Source organism: Protopterus annectens, chromosome 10.part0, assembly GCF_019279795.1.
Source record: "Protopterus annectens isolate FY-2018-M chromosome 10.part0, PAN1.0, whole genome shotgun sequence".
NCBI classification, from domain to species: Eukaryota; Metazoa; Chordata; order Ceratodontiformes; family Protopteridae; genus Protopterus; species Protopterus annectens.
In genome coordinates, this window is record NC_056744.1 from 1,676,523,184 (window position 1) to 1,676,545,683 (window position 22,500).

At 38.6% G+C, this 22,500-nt stretch overlaps 1 protein-coding gene across 2 annotated transcripts in view; it reads right to left on the minus strand.

The window, feature by feature from the left end:
* Window positions 1–5,665: 5,665 nt before the first annotated feature.
* LOC122813888 (oocyte zinc finger protein XlCOF6-like) overlaps window positions 5,666–22,500 on the minus strand; it is a 136,590-nt gene continuing 119,755 nt past the window's right edge. For both annotated transcript variants that reach the window (XM_044086429.1, XM_044086430.1), the window contains exon 6: window positions 5,666–8,187. In XM_044086429.1, the coding sequence (XP_043942364.1) occupies window positions 5,969–8,187 (2,219 nt within the window). In that variant the 3' untranslated portion in view covers window positions 5,666–5,968. The remainder of the gene's footprint in view (window positions 8,188–22,500) is intronic.

Genomic DNA, 22,500 nt, shown 5'->3' on the forward strand with positions numbered 1-22,500 from the left:
CAGTTTTTAGTGCATGTCTAGCAGTAAGTGCAAATGATTAAGGCTATGAGCTGTTAATGACCCACTTTTTGTGGCCCGTGGTTTGATTCTCTCAGTTTTCATTTGGCCAACTCTTTAACAACGAGCCAGTCACTTAGACATTGTTCATGGACTAAGCGTATAAAATGTCCATGGAGATCAGTGCTCTACACGGTGTAACAAATACAAATGAATAAGAAAGCCAAAGCTCCAGGTTGAAATAAGGAGGCAACCTGATTTATAGCTTAAATTTTATTCCTAGACATCAAAGCAATTTTTAATAGTAGTTTTAGACTTCAGAAATATTCATTAGCGAGTCTCACTCTGATTAGCTCAAATTGTATTTTGACCCTTTACCCATTCCTAAATATTTCTATATTCCAGTTGTTTTGTGCCGACTTCCTTTCTTAGGGTGATATTCTGATGCCTTTGTTTTTTATGCCATAAAACATTGCATTTACATGGCTCCATATTGAAATGCCAAGATTCATATTTAGTTTTGAAAGACAAAAAGGGAAAATACAGGAGGAGTATATATTGAACATTGCTTTTCTATTTTAAATGATTTTAAAAGCAGCAAGTCCTCCTGCTCCCCCATGTGGTGGCAGGCCTCCCATACCGCCCAACTAATATGTACCAACTCCAAGATTGCCATACCTCAGAAAAAAAGCAACATACTAAGTAATGGCAATTATGGATTTAGCATATGTAAGTCTGGCTTTTTGGACATTTGGTGCCCATATTTAAGCATTTTGAACAGTTATCATTTTACACATTTATTGAGGATAGTTGCAAAGTCTTATATCATTTGAAAAAAAAAGTTTTATCCACTTATAATTGTACTTTTTGTTGCTTTACCACTTAAAGTTTTCCACTAAAAGAAAGTTAGACAGCATTTAGCAAAGTCACTTTCTGGAAGTTAAGCTATAGCCATAGTCTATACTTTCGTGTGTGAGAATTCTGATTGTGAATTAGGTTCTCCTTTTGTGTAAAGCACTTACTCTGTCATTTCTCTCTCTTTTTAACTTTACCAAGTCTTTTAAATTTATAATACCAGGATGGGAATGGACCCCATTCCTAAGTCAAAGTATAATTAAAGTTCATGAAATTTGTATTGCATTAATCTTTGATGTTAGCCAAACGTACTCTTCATATCACCAGCAATGTGCCATCAACTGACTCCTTCTGCAAATCATATGGAGTTACATGTATCAGTAGCATATCTAAATAGGACTATATATTTTTTTCTGAGACACAAATTGCTCCTACTACTATTGGAACTATCTGGGCATCCTTCTTCCACATTGCCCTCGTTTCTGGTTGCAAATCCTGGGATTCCATGACTTTGCGTCTCTCTGTACGCAAGACACTGTAGTCACTAGGTGTAGCAATTTCAATGCTCAGTGCTTCGTTTGTCTTCTGTTCATGGACTATTTTGTCTGGTTTTATTACAACTATTTTTTGAACAGTTTGAGCATTGCTTTTATCGTGTCCATCTTTCTGAGCATTTTTGTTGATCCGTTTGCTGATCTGTACTCTTCTAACAGTGGCACTTCTTGCCTTAATTGCTTTATAGTTTTCTCTACTCAGTACTTCCATGATGGCATTAAATTTCTCCTCTTCCTTTCCCCTACTACCCTGTGTTTTTGTGATAAGACCTTATCTGTTATTAATTTAGATGCACAGTAATATATTTCTTATTTATTTTTGTTATATTGCATGAGCCTCTATGAGCAGCCCTAATTACTGTGTTCATTTCTTTTATCAAACTTCTACCTCTTTGGACTTTATTGACTATCTGTAGTCTATTTATTTCATTGATCTTAATAGGTCTCTCCATCTCCATTAATCTTCTCTTAGATCATTTTCTTCTAAACTGAGGGCACATTCTTTGTTCTCAATTTCCTGTGGGGCATTCTACAGAAGGTGCCAGAGCATCCTCCTGTGCCACATTCTCTTCATTTAAATCCTGTCTCATCTGTTGCTTTTCATATTTGAACTCACTGGTGTACAGCTTGAAGTTATGGGAAAGAGTAGTAGAAGCTAGGTTAAGAAGGGAGGTGATGTTTAGTGATCAGCAGTATGGTTTCATGCCAGGAAAGAGCACTACAGATGCAATGTTTGCTCTGAGAGTGTTATTGGAGAAATACAGAGAAGGTCAGAAGGAGTTGCATTGTGTCTTTGTAGACTTGGAGAAAGCATATGACAGGGTGCCTAGAGAAGAGTTGTGGTATTGTATGAGGAAGTCGGGAGTGGCATAGAAGTATGTAAGAGTGGTACAGGATATGTACGAGGGTAATGTGACAGTGGTGAGGACTGCAGTGGGAATGACAGATCCGTTTAAGGTGGAGGTGGGATTACATCAAGGATCAGCTCCGAGTCCTTTCTTATTTGCAGTGGTGATGGACAGGTTGACAGATGAGATCAGACAGGAGGCCCTGTGGACTATGATGTTTGCAGATGACATTGTGATCTGTAGTGAGAGTAGGAATCAGGTTGAGGAGACTCTGGAGAGGTGGAGATATGCTCTAGAGAGCAGAGGAATGAAGGTCAGCAGGGCTAAGACAGAATATATGTGTGTAAATGAGAGGGAGGGTAGAGGAATGGTGAGGATGCAGGGAGCAGAGTTGGTAAAGGTGGACGAGTTTAAGTACTTGAGATCAACAGTTCAGTGTAATGGTGAATGTGGAAGAGAGGTGAAGAAGAGAGTACAGGCAGGGTGGAATGGGTGGAGAAGAGTGTCAGGAGTGATTTGCGACAGACGGGTACCAGTAAGAGTGAAAGGGAAGGTCTACAAGACAGTAGTGAGACCAGCTATGTTATATGGGTTGGAGATAGTGGTACTGACAAAAAGGCAGGAGTCAGAGCTGGATGTGGCAGAGTTAAAGATGTTAAGATTTGCACTCGGTGTGACTAGGATGGATAGGATTAGGAATCAGTATATTAGAGGGTCAGCTCATGTTGGACAGTTTGGAGACAAAGCAAGAGAGACGAGATTGCGTTGGTTTGGACATGTGCTGAGGAGGGATGATGGGTATATTGGGAAAAAGATGCTAAGGATGGAGCTGCCAGGTAAGAGGGAAAAGAGGAAGGCCTAAGATAAGGTTTATGGACGTGGTGAGAGAGCACATGCAGGCAGTTGGGGTGACAGAGCAAGATGCAGAGGATTGGAAGAAATGGAAAGAGATGATCCGCTGTGGCAACCCCTAACGGGAAAAGCCGAAAGATGATGATAACGGTGTATCATCCCACAACACTGACTGCGTCAGAGTTGCCACATTTTCCTGTTCCCTCCCTTGCTGTGCAACTCCAGCTGAATGTTTATACTAGTTTCCCGTGAAAGGCTCCAAAGTATCTTCATATGGCAACTGATTAGATATTTCCCACTCCACTGGTTTCTCCTTAATTTGGGGATCTATTGCTCTATCCTGCTGTGATATTATCAGAGTTATATTTCTACACTAAATCCTTTACTTCACAGGTAATCTTTAACCTCATTTTCTATCTATTTCTTTAACTTCTCCATTATTAATCCTCTTTACTGCTGTTCTTTATTTTTTTATTTATTGTAAAATTTTCCATGTCTGGATGCCTTTGCCTGTATTTCTCTTCAAATATCTTTGGTGCTGCTCCTTTTGTATTGATTAGTTTTGCTTTCTCCTTTGCACAAATACTGCACCATATTAAATCTCTTTTTCTTTCCCATGTCCATGTTTGCTCTTCAGATGTCTTGTGTTCCTTCTGTTTCTCCTTCCTTGAGGGACTTTTTGTCCCATCATGCTGTGATATAAGCTGTGTTAAACTTTCTACACTAAATCCTTCACTTCACAGGTATTCCAGAACTTCAACTTCTATTTTTTTTTAACTTCTACTATACTAATTTTCTGTTCTATGTTCCCACTTTGTGATCTTTTTTTTTTTGTATTATGAAATTTTCCATATCTGGATGCCTTTGCTTATATTTCTCTTTGAATATCTTTGGGGCTGCCTTTTTTGTATTGATTAATTTGTCTTTCTCCTTTGCATAAATACTGCACCACATCTGATGTCTCTTTCTTGGTTTACTATGGTAAGGATGAAGCGGGTTCAGTCGAAGTCCGGAGGCCGAATGGTGACATTGTCCAAGTACGAATCTCATCCCTGTCTTGACCCATGTTAAAGCCCGTTCTGAGGTTGAAGTTGAGTTGTATTTCGACAATGTCAGAATTCAACGTTGTCGTTTTCGTGGATGTGGGTCGATCAGTTGATGGGGTCCAGTTTGACCTTACCATAGTAAACCCTCTTTCTTTCCCCTTTGTCTATATTACTTTTTAAAACCTTTCAACAGTCTCTAGATTTTGTTTCTTATATTTTCACATTTCCTCAGTTGCTTCTTTTTTCAAAATGGCCCAAGGTTTCTTGGTCTATATAATGTTTTTCATAAATCTGTTGTATTAATGAATGCAATTCTTTATTTCTGGCAGTTTTTCTTGTGGAAGTATTTTTCTTTCCTCTAATTTCTCCCTTAATCTTTTTGTACAGCTTCTGCCTGGAAATGATGGGCTTCTTGCACAATAGTACCAATACATAATTTCTTTCTTACCCTTAATAGTCCACTCTGTCATCTTTATAGCTCTTTTTTTGGCCTATCAGTTTTTGTGCTTTTTGTGGACTACGACTTCCCTCTACAACAAGGGGTCATCATCCTCCTGGGCCTGGTGCCATTGTAGGAACGTTTCCATGTCTTGAGGATTCTACACCATCATTTTTTCTAGTCTTGGTACCAGTGCGCTTACCAGGATTGGGCACTTTTTTCCCTGGGTCTTGTGCACCCAGCTATACTTTTTTTTTTTTAACCCACTTCTGTCCATGATATATGCTATATAAAATACAGTCTATATATCGGTATACAGTGTAAATATCAGTTAAAAGGCTATATCACTCTTTTTAATTTCTCCAAGTCTTTTGGGTTTCTAATACCATGATGGAAATGGACCCCATTCCCAAGTCAAAATATGATTAAAGTTCATTAAATTAGTACTGTTTAAATCTTTGATGTCAGCCAGTAGTGCTCTTCGCAGCACCCGCAATGTGCCCAGTAACTTCAGCAGTTCTTATTTAGTAACATGTATTGATAACGTATTTAAATGCGATTGTAAATTCTTTTTTATAAGACCCATTGTTCCTACTACTATTGGAACTGTCTGTGCATCTTACTTCCACAGGGCTCTCATTTCTGCCTACAGATCCTGACATTTTATGACTTTGTGTCGCTCTGCATGTAAGACACTGTAGTCACTGGGTGTGGCAATTTCAGTGATCAATGCTACTCTTGTCTTCTTTTCTTGGACCACTATATCTGGTTTTCTAGCATCTATCTTTTGAACTGTTGGTAATGGATGATCCTATGTGATGTAGACTTCTTCATTTTCTATGATGCTTTGTGGCTCATGTTTCCAGTGTTTTTCGGCCACTTCAATACCATAACGTTTGCACAATCCCCAGTGCAACAGTCTCGTCATATTATTATGCCTTTCAGTATACAGTCCTTCAGCAATGAGGTGTGCAACTGTTTCCAATTCGGTTTTACACAACCTACATTTGTCTGTTTTTCCCCATATGTTCAGTTGTCTTTGTAAACCAACGTGTATGCAGCCCACTGTCTTGGGCCACCAATATTAACCTTTCATCTCTTGGTTTAAATTCGCCTCTCCTTAACCATTCCTGTATCTTTTCCTGATCAACATATCAGTCTGTATGAACAGCATGATGCCACTGAAGACTACTGGGATATTTGAAACACTTGCTGCACTCAGCACATTTATATGGTTTGATGTCTGTGTGAGAAGCAAGATGACTTTGAAGAGACTGGAGACTTCTGAAGGCCTTATTGCATTCAGCACACCTACATGGTTTATTCCCTGTGTGTGTGTTCTGATGGAAGTTTAGCTGCAGATTTTATGCAAAACACTTAATCACATTCAGCACATTTAAATGATTTAATCTCTTTGTGGGAGTACTGATGCTGTAATAGGTCTTTGTTTTGTATAAAACACTGATCACATTCAGTGCATTTAAATGGTTTAATCCCTCCGTGAGAGTACTGATGGCGCACTAAGTCTCTCTTTTGTATAAAACACTTATCACATTCAGCACATTTAAATGGTTTAATCCCTGTGTGGGTGTATTGATGGTTTATTAGGGATATCTTTTTTGTAAAACGCTTATCACAATCAGTACATTTATATGGTTTAATCCCTGTATGAGAGTGCTGATGGTTTATAAGCTGTCCCTTTTGTGTGAAACACCTATCACATTCAGTACATTTATATGGTTTTGCTTTATCATCTGTGTGAATAGCATGATGCCGTTGAAGACTGCTAGAATGTCTGAAACACTTGCTGCACTCAGCACATTTATATGGTTTGATGTCGCTGTGAGAAGCAAGATGACTTCCAAGACTACCAGGATATGTGAATGACTTACTGCATGCAGTACATTTAAAAGGTTTTTTCCCTGTGTGAGTATTCTGGTGGTATTTTAATGTTTCCCTCTGTGTAAAACACTTGCCACATTCAGAACATTTATAAGGTTTAATCCCTATGTGAGAGTCCTGATGGACCTTTAGTCGGTGCTTTTGCATAAAAGACTTATCACATTCAGTACATTTATATGGTTTAATCCCTGTGTGGGAATACTGATGATACTTTAAGAGGTACTTATGTCTAAAACACTTGCCACATTCGGTGCATTTAAATGATTTCACTGCTGTATGAACAGCACAATGCTGACGGAAAATGTGGAAACGGTTGAAACTCTCACCACATTCAGTACATTTATATGGTTTGACCTCTGTATGAGAAGCAAGATGACGTCGAAGGCTGCTGGGACTTGTGAAGGACTTAGTGCATTCTGTACACTTATAAGGTTTCTTCCCTGTATGACAGTTGAGGTGGTATTTTAATTGTGCCTTTTCTGTAAAACACTTCTCACATTCCGTACATTTGTATGGCTTAATCCCTGTGTGAGAGTACTGGTGACTTATTAAGCTATTCTTTTGTGCAAAATGCTTATCACACTCTGTACATTTATATGGTTTCACTGCTGTATGAACAGCATTATGCCGTTGAAGACTACTAGAATGTCTGAAACACTTGTTGCACTCAGCACATTTATAGGTTTCAACCTTTGTGTGAAAGGCAAGATGACTTTGAAGATTGTGGAAAGATGTAAAGGACTCACTGCATTCAGCACACACATAAGGTTTACTCCCCATGTGAGTATTCTGGTGGCATTTTAGATGTTCCTTTCGTGTAAAACACTTATCACATTCATCACATTTATATGGTTTAATCCCGGTGTGCAAGTGCTGATGTTGTCTTAGGTGTGTCTTTTGTGTAAAACCTTGACCACATTCAACACATTTATATGGTTTAATCCCTCTGTGAGAGTCCTGATGGACCTTTAGTCGTTGCTTTTCCGTAAAAGACTTATCACATTCAGTACATTTATATGGTTTAATCCCTGTGTGAGAGTACTGATGGTTTATTAGATGTTGCTTTTGTGTAAAACACTTATTACATTCAGCACATTTATATGGTTTAATTCCTTTGTGTGTGTACTGATGGTATGTTAAATGCTGTTTTCGTCTAAAACACTTGTCACATTCAGAACATTTATATGGTTTAATTCCTGTGTTACTTGAAAGATGGTTTGGATATGTGAAGGACTTACTGGAAATAGCACAGTTATATGCCTTCTTTTCTTTATGAATCGCTTGGTGCTTTTGGATACTTTTGGCATACATAAATGACTTACTGCATTCAGTACATTTATATGGTTTCTTCTTTTTGCGAGATCTCAGACTTGAGTCACATTCAGAGTTCTTGCTGCAATTATTTCTTGAGTTAAGCTGTGGTACAGGAGTGAGATAAAGCTCATCATATTCCTTCCCAGGCTGACCACACTCCTGCAGGTTATCTGTCAGGAGATGTAATTGAGGTTTTACCTTTTCGCATTCAGGGTTCTTGATGCTACATCCCAAATGAAACCGTGGTACAGTAGTGAAATGAAACTTGTCACAGACCTTTCCATGCTGAGCACACTCCTGCAGGCTCTGTGTTGGGTAATGGGGTGGCTCATATGATGACAGCTGCCTACAGGTCAGACTGCATGCTGTATGTCTAATACCTAAAAACAGAGTAATTAACATAATTACTTTATTACAACAAAGAAATAAAAATATCAGATGTTTTCATCAGAGCAGTAACTACATATCATTTTGGTCATTTAAAATGTTATGGATTTTTTGTTCAGTAGCAGTATGCTTCTGCTGTTAACACCATTGTAAAATATGACTGAACCGATCATTTAGAGAGAAGGTGTTTAGTTTACTTCAACTAACTACATATTCTCCTCAGCGTAATGCAAGCTTACATGCTGTCTCACAATGTTGTAATATTGAATTGTGACTCCCTTTTCACCTTTCCTTACATAGCATTTACTCCAGTTACTTGCACAGAGTGAGACTAATGGTGCAAGTGTTATAATCTTCTGTTTTTCTGCTGAATATTTCCCCTTAACTGCTTTATAAGGTGAAGGTAAACAGAGCTAATGATGTACATTTAGGTTTCCCAGTTTGTGATTGTGTGACTTTGGATGATTTGATCAGGGTTTGGAGTTTCCTATAAAGTTTAGCATGAGTACCACTGGCAACTTAAGAGTTAAATTTATTTTTGCACGCAATGAGTTTTTTTGTTTTATTACAGAGTCTGTTTACATTAGGGTACCACCATAGGGGTTATTTTACATTGCATTCACGTCTGGGGGGAGGTAGATGCCTGTAGACAGCAATTTAAATGTCCATATAGTTTGGCAGTAAAGAATTCCACATATGCTTTTGAATTTAGCAAGGTCATCACTCAGTTCTAGTAGATGAGCTTTGGTGTAATATCTGAACACTAAAGTACTGGAAGATGCCTCCATCTTCTGTGTTACGGTGACTCTGCTTCATGTGTGGTCTGATTAGGACCAGGAAGAAATTCACAATTGGGGAGGGAGTAAAGCTGCTCCAAATAGGTAAGGACCAAGTTCAGTATTTAACTGGTTTAGAAAGTTTATATTGATAAAGTCAAGAAATTTCTGAGCATACATGTTTGAGGATATATAAGTGAGCCAGTTAATGGAGAAGTTGTTTATAGTCTCTTAGCATAATGGCAATTATGCATTAAGCCAGCGATCCCATATTAGTTAGAAGTATGGTTTGAGGGGGGCATACAGGCTGTGCTACAGTTAGCTATGATAAGGGATTTCATTAATAGTAAGAACTCCAGGTCATTATCTTGTCTAATGAGTCTAGTGGTGAATGTTTGTTTTTTTAAGAATCTTGAGACACCGCTGCCTTTAATGCCTTCATCTGCTGTGGTGGGCCTTAAAATCTGGTAGGCATTAAAGTCCTGTTCTCACTGGTCTGGAACCACTCCTCTGTGACAATACATATATTGATATTTTTCAGGATAAGAAGTGCTTGCAGCGACTGGAGGTTTTTTTTTTGTGTTTTGCGGTTCTTAGCACTGAGCAGCAATACCTCTATTTTAACCACATTTTATTTTATGTTGGAAGTTTAGAAGACTGACTCAGCCTGAAAAAGGTACTTAGGGTGGACAGCAATTTAGCAAATATACTAAATCCTTGGAGGATAGGTTCAGGCCATCCCTGGCAAAGCACAGCGCTTCCCAGGCTAATGGATGGATATCAGATGATTGAGTTTTCAGGTTTTCAGAATCTCAAAATTCATATAGACGAAACCATTTGAACGAGTTTCTGAAAATTCAGTCAAAAAAATTCTACTTTTTTTTACATTTATGCAGGGGTCAAGCCCCCCTGCACCCACCCACACCCGCTGAAAATTACATATACCAACTCTGAGATCGCACTACAGTTAAGAAAAGGGTAAATTTCCCAATCCTTACTGTACAATGATCTCCATTCAAATGTTTTTAGTCTTCAAAAACTTGATCATATGGTCAACCATATGAGTTTCAAGTTTCTGAAAACTAGGGATCCATATTATATACATATACATATATGTGTATATGTATATATGTGTGTGTGTGTGTGTATATATATATATATATATATATATATATATATATATATATATATATATATATATATATATATATATATATCCACTTCACATGTTCGACAGTTCAAAATGCCAAATTTCATATGGCTGAGACCACATGATTGACATTTGAAATGTTGAACATATGTAAAACAACAGTAAAAAACAACAAACACTTGCCTAAACACTACTAGCAGGGGGCAAGCTTCCCTGCATCCACACCCCACCTAACTTATATATACCAACTCCGATATCGCACTACAGTGCAGGAATGGAAATCTTTCCATTCTGCACTGTACGGAGATGCCGGTCCTGCATTGTCAGCATTTCAAATGTCGATCATATGGTCTCAGCCATATGGAATTTGGCATTTTGAAATGTTGACCATGTGAAGGGGCTCCATATATATATATATATATATATATATATATATATATATATATATATATATATATATACACACACACACCCTTAGAATAATCCAGAAGCTTAACAAATTGTTGAAGTCAATAGCCTTGTGTTTGCATTGCACCATAATTCTTGGTGATGGTAAAATGCTGCTCAAAGATATGTTCATACCTGCCCCATCATGTCTCTTTTCATGTCGACCAGGAGGTAAGTCTCAAGTCATTTACACCTACAAGCATTATGACGGTCTCAAATATGTAGTTGTCATGCAAGGACTTGATTGCATGCATGATGTGGTGATTCCTGGCACCTGATAAGCAACTGACCATAACTATCTCCTTGCACAGCCTGTTGCATGGATGTGTCACACTATGGTGTCACCTATGACTAGGATATTGGAATGCATGGAGTTCTGCCTTATGCTCTTTTGAAAGTGTGATTAGCTTAGTGTGGTGTCGTGTGGTACTAACAACCTACATGTTATTTGCCGTGTCTTTGTGTGAGAGCTTTTCCTCCAATAGCATTATATAGCTACATCTCTCACACACACTGTGTCAGTTTAAGTATGTTTACTAATGTGGGCTGAAGGGAGAGTTCTGCTTTGAGGTTTGGAGTTCATTACTGGAATTGCTGTCTATCTGGTAATGTCTGTACTGCTTGTCACAACACATCTGCATGATCCTTTGCTCCTTCTCTCACCAAAAGCAAATGAGTAGCACGAATTCCAAACTGCTATATTGGACTATTACTGCCATATTGGACTATTCTCTATTTTCATCACTTGGTGTATTACGGATACAAGTTTAATTGGATTTATGTGTGGTGCCCTGGCTGACATCCATATACTCTGTTGTATGTATTTTGGTCACCTATTGGGATTTCCACAAAGGTTATCATCCTGGTTTGTCAGCTCTGTTGTTTTCACATATCTATCCACCTCATATTAACAATATAGATTTAGAAAATATTCTTTCAGGATTATGTGCCGATCAGGAGGATATTGGTGTATTTGGAATCAATATCTCACCAGGCAGTAATCAAAACGAGTCCGAACAAAATTTACCCCATGAATGTGATTTGGCATTTCATTCCCTTACTAAGGGTCTCAAAAATTTAAGCTCTAACATCTGGCACCTAAGATTATTTTGTGCATATTCGAGCAAGAATATTGCCCCCAGGGGTCTTAGGATCCATTTGCAACCATTGGTTGGGAGATCTGAAGAGAGACTAATCAAGGAATGGAATGAAGCTTTGCAACAAGCATCCATGTTGTTTGTTATTATATTGGCACAATATTATGAAAGAATGGTGGATATAAACCTCAATGAGGTTAGAACATTATGTCAGGAATGTAAACAATTTGAGTCCCTTTCTACATTCAATGAATCTACCAAGAAATTGTCAAAGGAGCTGGCAAACCATGAGAAAATAACCAGAGAAAGAAAAATCAAAAATATTTAACAGGGACAACTCAGATTATCAGAGAGGACACCCTTTTGAGTCACACAGAACAGTTAGATTTATGGATGCCAGTCAGGGGTCCACAAATATTAGAACTAGAAAAAGACCCAGATCAATCTTAAAAACTAGAGACAAGTCCAATACAAGCACATCAGGGGAGGATTCCTCATATACAGATAATGATAGTATTGGAAATAAGGAATCACCTAATCGGAAAAGATCGAACATGACAGTCCCTTTAGAAATGGCACAAGGCGTCGAGGTGGACGCAAACATAAGCACAGGAACAAAATCCAACTCCCTGGAGGGGTTGATTCAGAACCTCTTAACATAACTAATTGTGTTTATCAGAATGTTTTAAATTTGTCTAATGTAACATTGTCTCATGAACAAGAAGAACTTTTGAATAAAGGACTTGGTTTTGTACCCGGGTTTTTCTCTGATGAATACAACATTGTCACAGATGTTATTAGTTTCTGTCGCAATTTGAACTTAAAATTGTTTTTTTCTGATAGGGAGTCTCAAAGATCTAATGAATTCAGATTTCTCACATCTGAATTTCAGCCACCGATGAACAAATACGTATCTATTTTTATGCAATCAGTACTCAGGGATTTACATTTCCAACACAAGGAATTCAGCATACTTGGACATAATCTATCACCGCCTGAGATTACAGCCCTACAACAGCTATGTAACAACCACAATATTGCGATTTTACCAGCAGACAAGGGTGGAGCGGTAGTAGTTATGAACATGAGTTATTATCTCAATGAGGGTAGATCACAATTATCTGACACAAGTTGCTACATGAATATGGCCATTGATCCTACTCCAGTATTCAAGAAGGAAATAGATTCCTTCCTAAATTTAGTTGAAGAAGAAGGTATCATTAGCAAGAGTAGTGTTCTACATCTCACGGTCAAAGATCCACAGAAACAAGTCCTATATTTACTCCCTAAAATTCACAAATCAATATCCAAACCTCCGGGCAGACCAACTGTCTCTGGTATTGGATCTTTGACTGAACCACTATCCATGTTTTTCACTCAATACCTTAAACCTCTATTGACCTTTGTTAGAGCGAGATTGCAGGATACTACACAATTCTTACAGATCATTCAGGATACACAATTGGAGCCTAGTTGGCTTATGTGCTCACTAGATGTCAAAGCTTTGTATACCAGTATTCCACATTGGGCAGGTCTACAAGCTATACAGTACTGGTTAGACCTGTCTGCCTTATATTCCCCTGGGTTCAATACCTTGCATATTTGCATGACTGAACATGTATTGAATAAAATGTTTTTTATTTCCAAGGGGAATGTTACTGGCAGCTCCAGGGTACGGCTATGGGAGCCTCTTTTGCTCCAATTTATGCGGATCTATTCATGGCTTTTTTCGAAGAATGCATGATATATGATCCACTACACAACATCTATCTTGTGGAAATTGATATATGGCGCAGATATTTAGATGATTGTTGGATGGTGTGGCGGGCAGATGCTACATACTTGGAGGAATTTGTTGAATACCTCAATGGCAATATTTGGGGAATTGAGTTTACAGTTACATAAAATTTACAAACCATGAATTTTTTGGATGTTACAGTTTCCAGAAACAGGGATCACACCCTTAATACTAAGACATACCGTAAATACCCCCAATATAACACTTTATTGCATGCTTCCAGCATGCATCCACGCCACACCATCCGCAACATACGTAAGTCACAATTCATGCGTATTAAACGCATAAGTTCAACACAACTAGACTACGAACGAGCCAGTTTAGATCTGTATCACAGATATGCAAATAGAGGTTACAAACAACAGGATATTGCTAGGGCATGGGAATGGTCCACTAACATTGACAGGGATACATTATTACAATACAAAACACATAACATCGATTCTTCTAAATCTACCATCAGGTTTGTCACCGCCTATGGTAGAAATCACAATGCCATCAGGGGCATTATCAATACACATTGAACATTCTTTTGGCTAATGACCAGCTCAGATCACTTTTGGGATCACAGTGTCATTTTACATATAGGAGAGGTAAAACATTAGGTTCTTTGTTTTCTCACTTCAAACATAAGGAAAGTGGGGGAGCCATACACAAGCAAATGACCATGTCTGAGGATGAACTGTTGGGCACATTCCCCTGTGGTCATTGTGGTACTTGCAAACAAGCTAGTAAATTTAAACAATTTACCAGCCAGAACACTAGTAGAGTGTACGAATGTAAAATCTTTGGAAATTGCAGCAGCAGCTGGGTGGTTTATTTGGCTACTTGCCAATGTTCGGCCTTTTATGTAGGCCAAACCTCCAGGTCACTTAGAACCCGTATGAATGAACATAGAAGTGACATTGAAAATAAAAAAGAAACTAATGCCCTATACAGACATGCATTAAAACATCAAAATGCTCAAGTTACTTTTACGATCATTCATAAAATTATTGGTGATAGAAGCAACTCACAAGGATGGCATAGTATTCTCAGTCATAAAGAAAAATATTGAATGACCATTTGTAACCACAATCTTTTATGAGGAATCTGTGTCGTACCTTACCTATGATGTTTACTAGGTAGCATTACTACGTTTAGCTTTGTCTTAACCATGGAATAATAGTCATATAAAATTTTCACACTATTGTATTTGTCAATGGTTTGATCTGTAACCACTATTTTAGTATAGTATTAGTATTTATTGTTTCTTTACACTTATGGTTTATACAACTTTTTTTATACAATTATTACTATTGAATACCATGGTTGTTTATGCTATCATGTGGTTAGTGATTTGGCATTTTGTTATACAATCCTTCGGCTTGTTCTTTGATATGTCAATATCTTCCCTTTTTTTATTATTCAGCATAGTAGGAATTTGGTTTCTTTATATCTTTTGAGTATTGAAACCTATACATGCTTATTATTTTTTCATGTCATTTCTGTACCAATATATTCTCATTATATGATGTATATTTTTTCTACATTAATTGAGTTGACATTTCTACTGTAACAGATTTAATTTTCATGATCCTTATTTGGATCCTGATTTCTCCATTATTTGTTATGGCATTTCATGTTCATGCACTATTCCATTACCTATGTGTATATAATTATCATCCTTGCTTATTCTCTGATTCTATTTTCAGTTTTTTATGTATATTCTCCAATATACATGATTATACATTATTTTCAGAAATGTTTTTCACTAGACCCTTACTATAGTTTTGTGTAACTTTATATCATCTTGTTACTTCATGTATATGTAATTAGCATTCAGAAGCAGGAACATACCAAGTTTCCTATTGGTTGGGGATGCATATAAATATTTATGTACTTTTTGGCTTTGTAACATTGATTATCTTTCACTGATGAAGGCATTTTCTGCCGAAACCGGTTTGAACAATAAAGCTATGTATTTTGATTAGCTTGTTGGGATGTTTTGGTTTTCAGAGCTCCAGTTCACAAACATGCTGGCCAACAGTTGTTTCATTTGTAGTATTAAGCCAGATGTTCCTGGGTTCAGTACACTTGATATAGTTAGAAGATACCCTGGATAGAACCTACAAAACCAGACAAAGTCAAGATGCACAAAGGCCTTTAAAAGATTCTCACCAAAGCTACAACCAGACCTTTCAGCGAAGTCCCATACACACTGCCGAATCAAACACTAGCAGGAAACAACACCTTATCTTCCTTTTCACATCAGGAGCAAAGCAATACAATTAAACAAAGCTGACTCCTAATAAGCAATTTTCAAGCTTTCCAGCAATTGGTAATCTCCAAGAAGAACGAGAGATGATGCTCTTCTGCTCCTTCACTTATCAGCAGCAAAACAGAATCACTTATTCTTGAGAAGCAGTTCCTAAGCTCTTCAGTGATTGGTAGTCTAGACTCAGATGTTACAAAATTTTTTAATTCAGTGTGGGTTTCTGAATGAAACATTTATATCTAGAAACCACCCAAACAGCTTACTGGATCAGATTGTTGGTGTAGTTAGGGAAAACAGGACCAGCAGATATGCACCCATAAAAAAAATTAAAATATTTCAAAAGGGGATAAGAATTGTGATGGTGAATTTTTTACAATAATGGCCTTTCATGATTCTGTTGATACTGGCAAGGTCCATTCAGTTATTCAAAGGAAGAAGACTTTATTTACCAAGAGGAATTGTGATATGGACAGGCTTGGACCATCTTCCAGGTTTATTTATACATCTTATCACCACATGAAGGATACATTTGGAAATTGTTCAAACAGGTCCTCACATGAGGTAGCATGGCAAAATGTGGTCCTTGCCATTACTGTTACATTCTTGAGCCCAGAGATGACTGTAAACAAATAACCCCAAGGTGATTCTTCGTTTGGGTAAATATAACTGCAACACCAAAGTGGTGGTGTACATTGCATTCTGCTCATGATTCCAGCTTATGTCAGAAAGATGGAAGAGGGTTACATAAAAGAATTTATGCACATTTGGCCAGTATTAACAAATGTGACCTTTAAACTTTCCTTTTCCTATATTGGTTTAAAAAGTTTTTATTCTTTGTGTTGGAAAATGTGGGCTGATGTGCCCATGTTGGTGAGGGAGAGATTGTGCAGTTTTCTGACCCCCCCCCCCCAAGGGTCTTAATGAGCATGTCTCCATAGCTTATGTTTTATAAATCTGATACGCTAAACAAATAACTTTTTTTTAGTTTGGCAAAATATTTAATGGATGCACTTTCATGAGGATAATTTATTTTGATAAAATTCTGTGTTCAGAATGAAAAAGGTAGATAAATGTAATCATATCCTGCTGCTGTTTCATTCTTTATGTGGTTGTTGCAATTCAGATTAATTTTCACTAGAACTTTGCAGCTGTCTGTACTGGAATGCTGCAAAAAAAAAACTATTAGAATTTTAATTCAAGATCATTTACTGAAAGACGCTGCATGTATTATTAATTTACTAAAAAACAGATGAAACATCTTCCATACCCTTTAATGATGTTGCTCATTTGACAGTTTATGCAAAAAAAGCTAATGCTGAGTAGTTATTCGATAAATTTATACATTATCAAACTGATCATACAGTGAAAATGATGGGTTCAAGAGATGGCTCCACTAACTCCAGCATCTCCGTATACTGGGTTCAGCTTTTCAAAAACCTATCTAGCAGTGCAAAATTGCCACTATTCAATGAAAGATGATGACCACTTGGCACATTCTAATGAAGAAGCTGAAATAATTTTCAGCATTGCAAGGTGATAAAGACATAACTGTTAGTCACTGCATCTAAAGGGTGAATTATTTACTGTTAATTAAAACGAAAGAAGAGCAGCATTGTTAGGTGTACAAACAAGGTATATTTTAGATGTTGCTAAAAATATCATTGGTACACAAAAGGGACGGTGCATCCAAGTTAATTAGTACTTTATGTCAACATTTTACTCATGTTCTGTGATAGTGATGAAATCAAGTCTTGAGTATATAAATTTGAAGTTGTGTTTGACAGAAGCGATTCACAAATACAATGATAGCATTTGTTTGTAATTTATAATAGGCAGCAGTTGCATTAGATACACTTGCTTGCTGGGAATAACGTATGAAATGTGAAGAAGTGAGTGCCGGCATTTCATACTCATTTTTTAACTAAAAGAAAATAAGAAGAAACTTGGTTTGGGGGGGGTGTACCGATATCAGGAGGTTAGTGGCCAAAAACAAAGTTCAGTCTTGTCCCTCCCCAAAGGCTTTAAAACAGCTTGCTTACTGAGAGGCTTCTCTTCTGTGTTTGTTTGCAAAGTCATCCACAGTGAAACAGTCAACCCAAAGCATAAACCAGTGGTTACCACAATCAGCTACAAGTAGTGGTCAGAAAACTGGTGGTGAAGTGCAGAAATCCAGGAAGTCATCAAATGAAGAACTGCAATGACAATATAAAGATACCGGAAATCGTCAAACCCTGGACCTATCCCAGTTCAGTTTCATCAAGGGCAGGTGATGCCTACTAAACCTGGGAGATGTCTTCGAGAAGGTGACTAGAGACATAGATGGGGCAAAAAGGTGCATACTGGCTATCTCACCCTAGCAAAGGCATCGGACACAATACCTCACTCGTATATTAATGCCAGACTCACAAATTTATGTCACACAATATATAGCCAAATGACTCGCAGATAGGACACATGAAGTTACCTCCATCAAGAAGCCTGTTACCTTTTCCACAGGGCTCGGTATTGGGACCTCTATTATCTGGAGTATACTTCACTGAAGTAAAGCAAATGTAGAGTTGACTGGCAAAATTTGCGGACATCTGCAAGCTGGGTGCAATCACCGAATCACCCAAAGATGTAGATATCCTCCAGAAAGGACACAAATAAATAACTGGTGCTAGAACCATGGCCTAATACCCAATGCGTTAAAATGCTTAGTTACACCACTTGGGAAAATGACCACCCCTGCAAATTACAACACTGATAACACTCCCCTAAGGTAGACTCAATGGGAAGATACTTGGGAACTCGGGTTGACAGCAACCTGAACTTTGATCACCATGTGTCCATAGTGGTAAGAAAATCCTTCTACATGGCGCAACTTATAATTGAGGGTATGGCATCCAGATCTAATGATCATAGTCACACTTTACTCAGCCCTACACTGCACCCTTCAGCATGTAGCTGACCAGGCATTTGCAACAGCTGGAGCAGCCACAGACCCTCCTCAGTCCTATGTGGACCACCTCAAAGCTCTGTCCCTGTACTCTGTCTCCTACAAACTACTAAAGGGTGATCTATGCCTAAACTACAAGTAATTTTCCAACCTAGTCCTAATGGATCTACTGCACATTAGCAAAACAGCACTAGAATTACACAGTCTAAGGATCTAAACCTCATCTGTGACATAAACAAATCATGTTAGAGGGGCAGGTATGTGTCCCAGAGTTTACCCCTTCTGTAGAACAGACTCCCATTTATGTGAAACACAACTCTTTCCTCGGCTTATTAAAACACAGTTTAGACCAATAAATGGGAAATCACAAATTTACCACTGGCTTGCCTCCTGTGGTCATTATGGACAGGGGCGGCTTGTAGATGCCAGAAAGAACACACATATAGGTTCATAGGTGTGTACTAGGCCAACGGCCCTGGAACCTTTTACAAGCCTAGCCCACAGAAGTGCCCTGGCATCATGCCGCCGTTAGTTCCCAGTGCCTCTATCAAGTAGAGCCACTGGAGTAATCCCCGGGGTGAACTTTCTATTTTCTATCCACTCATCAAGATTTCTCTTGAAAAAGGCCAGTGAGGTGTTCTGCTTGACATGTATGGGAAGTCTATTCCAGAGCAAGGGCAGTCTCTGGGTTATGAACCTGTCCCTCCAGCATGTTCTCTTGATTGTGGTAATGAGGTTGAGGTCCTTGGAGTGTGTGGTGCAGAGGGATTGGGATTTCTTTAGGTGTAACATTTCTAACAGGGCTGGGTCAGACATGGCTTTGCAAGTCAAGCAAAGATTGCCTCAATAGGTGATATGAGACACTGAAAAGCTGGAGTTTTTTGAGTCTGCCCATGAAGAATCCTTTTCGTGAGGTACTTTTGTGGCCTTTTCAGCTGTTGCAGGTGTCTAGTGAGGTACCTGCCAAATGGGGCATTATACTCAATGATTGGTCTAATGAGGGAAGAGTAGAGACAGACGATGACCTCTTTCTTCCTGGAGTCAAAACCCTTGGTAATGAGATGTGCCACATAGAAGGACTTTCTGACCACAGTGGCAATGTAGTGGTCAAAGGAGAGGTTGCTGTCAACCTGTGTCCTCAGATCTCTTATAATGCCTTCAGTGTTCAGTGGGCTACCATCAGTGTGGTAATTAGTGGGAACTGAGATTTTCCCAAAGGGAATAACAACGCATTTTTTGGCATTAAGCTTAAGGCCATGGTTTTGACACCAGTCGTTGGTCTCAGTGAAGCCTTTCTGTAGGCTGTCTACATCACTTGAGGAGTTAATAATGACTAAACACTGATGAAGGGCTGTTTTGTCTGAAAGCTTTGTTCACCACTAAATTATTTGCATTTGTGCAAGACTGTTTTGCTTTTTTCATTTTTGGACTTTTACCACTCTATACTTTACCAACGTGCTTGCCTTGGACTTGTTTTCTTGAGTTAATAATGGCTCCCAGCTTGCAATCATCAGTGAACTTGGTCAGCCAGAGTTCCTCCATGTTGGCCTGGACTTCTGAGAAGTAGATGCCAAACAGGAGAGGACCCAGGCCTGATCTCTGTGGAACTCCACTCGTGACTGGTTGGCAGTCTGTGTTAGTCTGTTTCCGTTTTATACATATTATACATACACATATATATATATATATATTTATATATACACACACACACACACACACACACACACACACACACACACACACACACACATGGGTTCAGGCACCTAGGCAACAAGACATTTCCCTGTGGTACATATGGCTGAGGACACATGGCTGAAGTGTCATTCAACTGCAGAGAAATATGGCTGTTTGCAAATTCCCGCTGGGCAAAGAGAAGCACACACTGCCATGCTCACAGGTTTAATAACCAAATGCATGGTGGCAGAAGAAGTAATGAGTGTTATGCTCAGTGTACAGTACATGCTTATGTAACTACAACATGTAGAAGTTTGCTATAGCTTGCAGGAAGTCTTGCATGCTACTGTAGTCACAGATACTCCGTGCCAGTGCAATGGACGCAACTGTTTTTGCCAAAATAAAAGTGGATTTTTGTAGCATTTGAGTTGTTTACTCTATTTCTTCCGTGACAGTCAAGCATTTCTGACTTGCAAAGGACAAGTGATAACCCTACATTTGGCAGCAAATCACCCAGACTTGAAGTCGGTAAACAATAACCCTGTGACCCAGTACATCCCTGTACTAAATTACTAGACCTCATCCAACTGGAAGCCTCAACATATTTGTCTGAGCTGGAACCTTATTTATTACCTCCCTGAGAAACCAGCCCACTACAAGACAGTGAAAGTATGTGTTACAACCGACAGTGAAAGTATGTGTTACAACTGATCCTAGAACTTTGAGCTTATCCTAATGTTTAATGTCACTGCTAGGCTAGACAAGTTTCCCTAGCAGGACTGCCAGCAGCCAGTCTATCAAACTACTAATTATCTAATATCTTAAACATTGCCCTACAACCAACCTCTCTCTCTCCCTCTCAGGTAGTAATATACCCCATATCGCCATTGCCAGACTCCCTGCAAGTGTATCTTCAAAGCTGTTTAGTGACTACACACTAACTGGCGCCTCTCCTCTAACTATCTGCAATTCTATTCCTACACTCATCTGTTGTACCATACCTCTATTTTCCACTCTCTTAGTCATTGCTTCTCCTTAACTCACTCTTTCTCACTCTCATACTGTCTCCTACACTTTTGCTCTATTGCTACCCTTTCTAACCTCCAGCTAGTCTCACAATCCTTCTCCCACCCTTTCTCATTTGTGACTTACCTGTTGAACTCCAAACTTAACAGATTGTTCTCCTTGAAACTCTACTCTTTTGTCTCTACTGATTTGTTCTTACCTCTATTGCACCCTTTGTATCTCACCTATCCTTTTGTAGCCACTATTGTCTGTATTCCTTACATTATATCTGACTGTACTCTAGCTGCTTTCTCCATCTCTCACTCACTCTTGTTACTTAACTTCTACTCTCCTCCCCCTACATTTACCCTCTTAAATCTCTCTCTGTTTATCTCGTGAGTCTTGCCTCTTACCTGTTTTTGAAGGTTACACCCCTCCCCTTGTAGTCTCTTAAGTTATAAATACACCCCATACTCGGAGAGGCCATTCTTTCTCTCCTGCCCACTAGCTGGCTACTGTGCACCTTGCCCAGTGCTTGTCCTACAGTGAGTTTGCTTTATTTACTGCATTTATGTTTTTATGTTTTGTACATGACTGTTTATTTCTGAATGTGTAGCTATTGCCTGTGATATATTGTCAACTGCTGCTAAACGGCTTTGTAATGAATCTTCAGCCCTTACTGCATCCACTCGCTAATTGTTAGCGTTTTACACGTGGGTTTACCAGGCGACACCTCTCTCTGCTATTTAGAAACAGTGGTACTGCTTACAGGTCAATTAAACACAGCTGTAGTTTACCAGGCTTAGATTCCTTAACGCCTGACTGTACTATCTGCTTAGATATATTACCTGCTGTTTATCTAATTACTGCTTTTATGTTTTAATGTTTTATACAAGAGTCTTTACTTTGAATGTGTAGCTATTGTCTTTCATATATTGCCGACTGCTGCTAAACGGCTCTGAACTGTGTCTTCCACCCTTGCTGCATCCACTCGCTAATTATTAGCGTTCTACGCGTGGGTTCACCTGGCGACTCCTCTCCCCGCTACTTAGAAACACTGGTACTGTGTACATGTTTCATTAATCACAGCTGTAGTTTACCAGGCCTAGATTCCTAAGGGCTGACTATACTATCTGCTTAGAAATATTACCCGTTGTTCTCCTA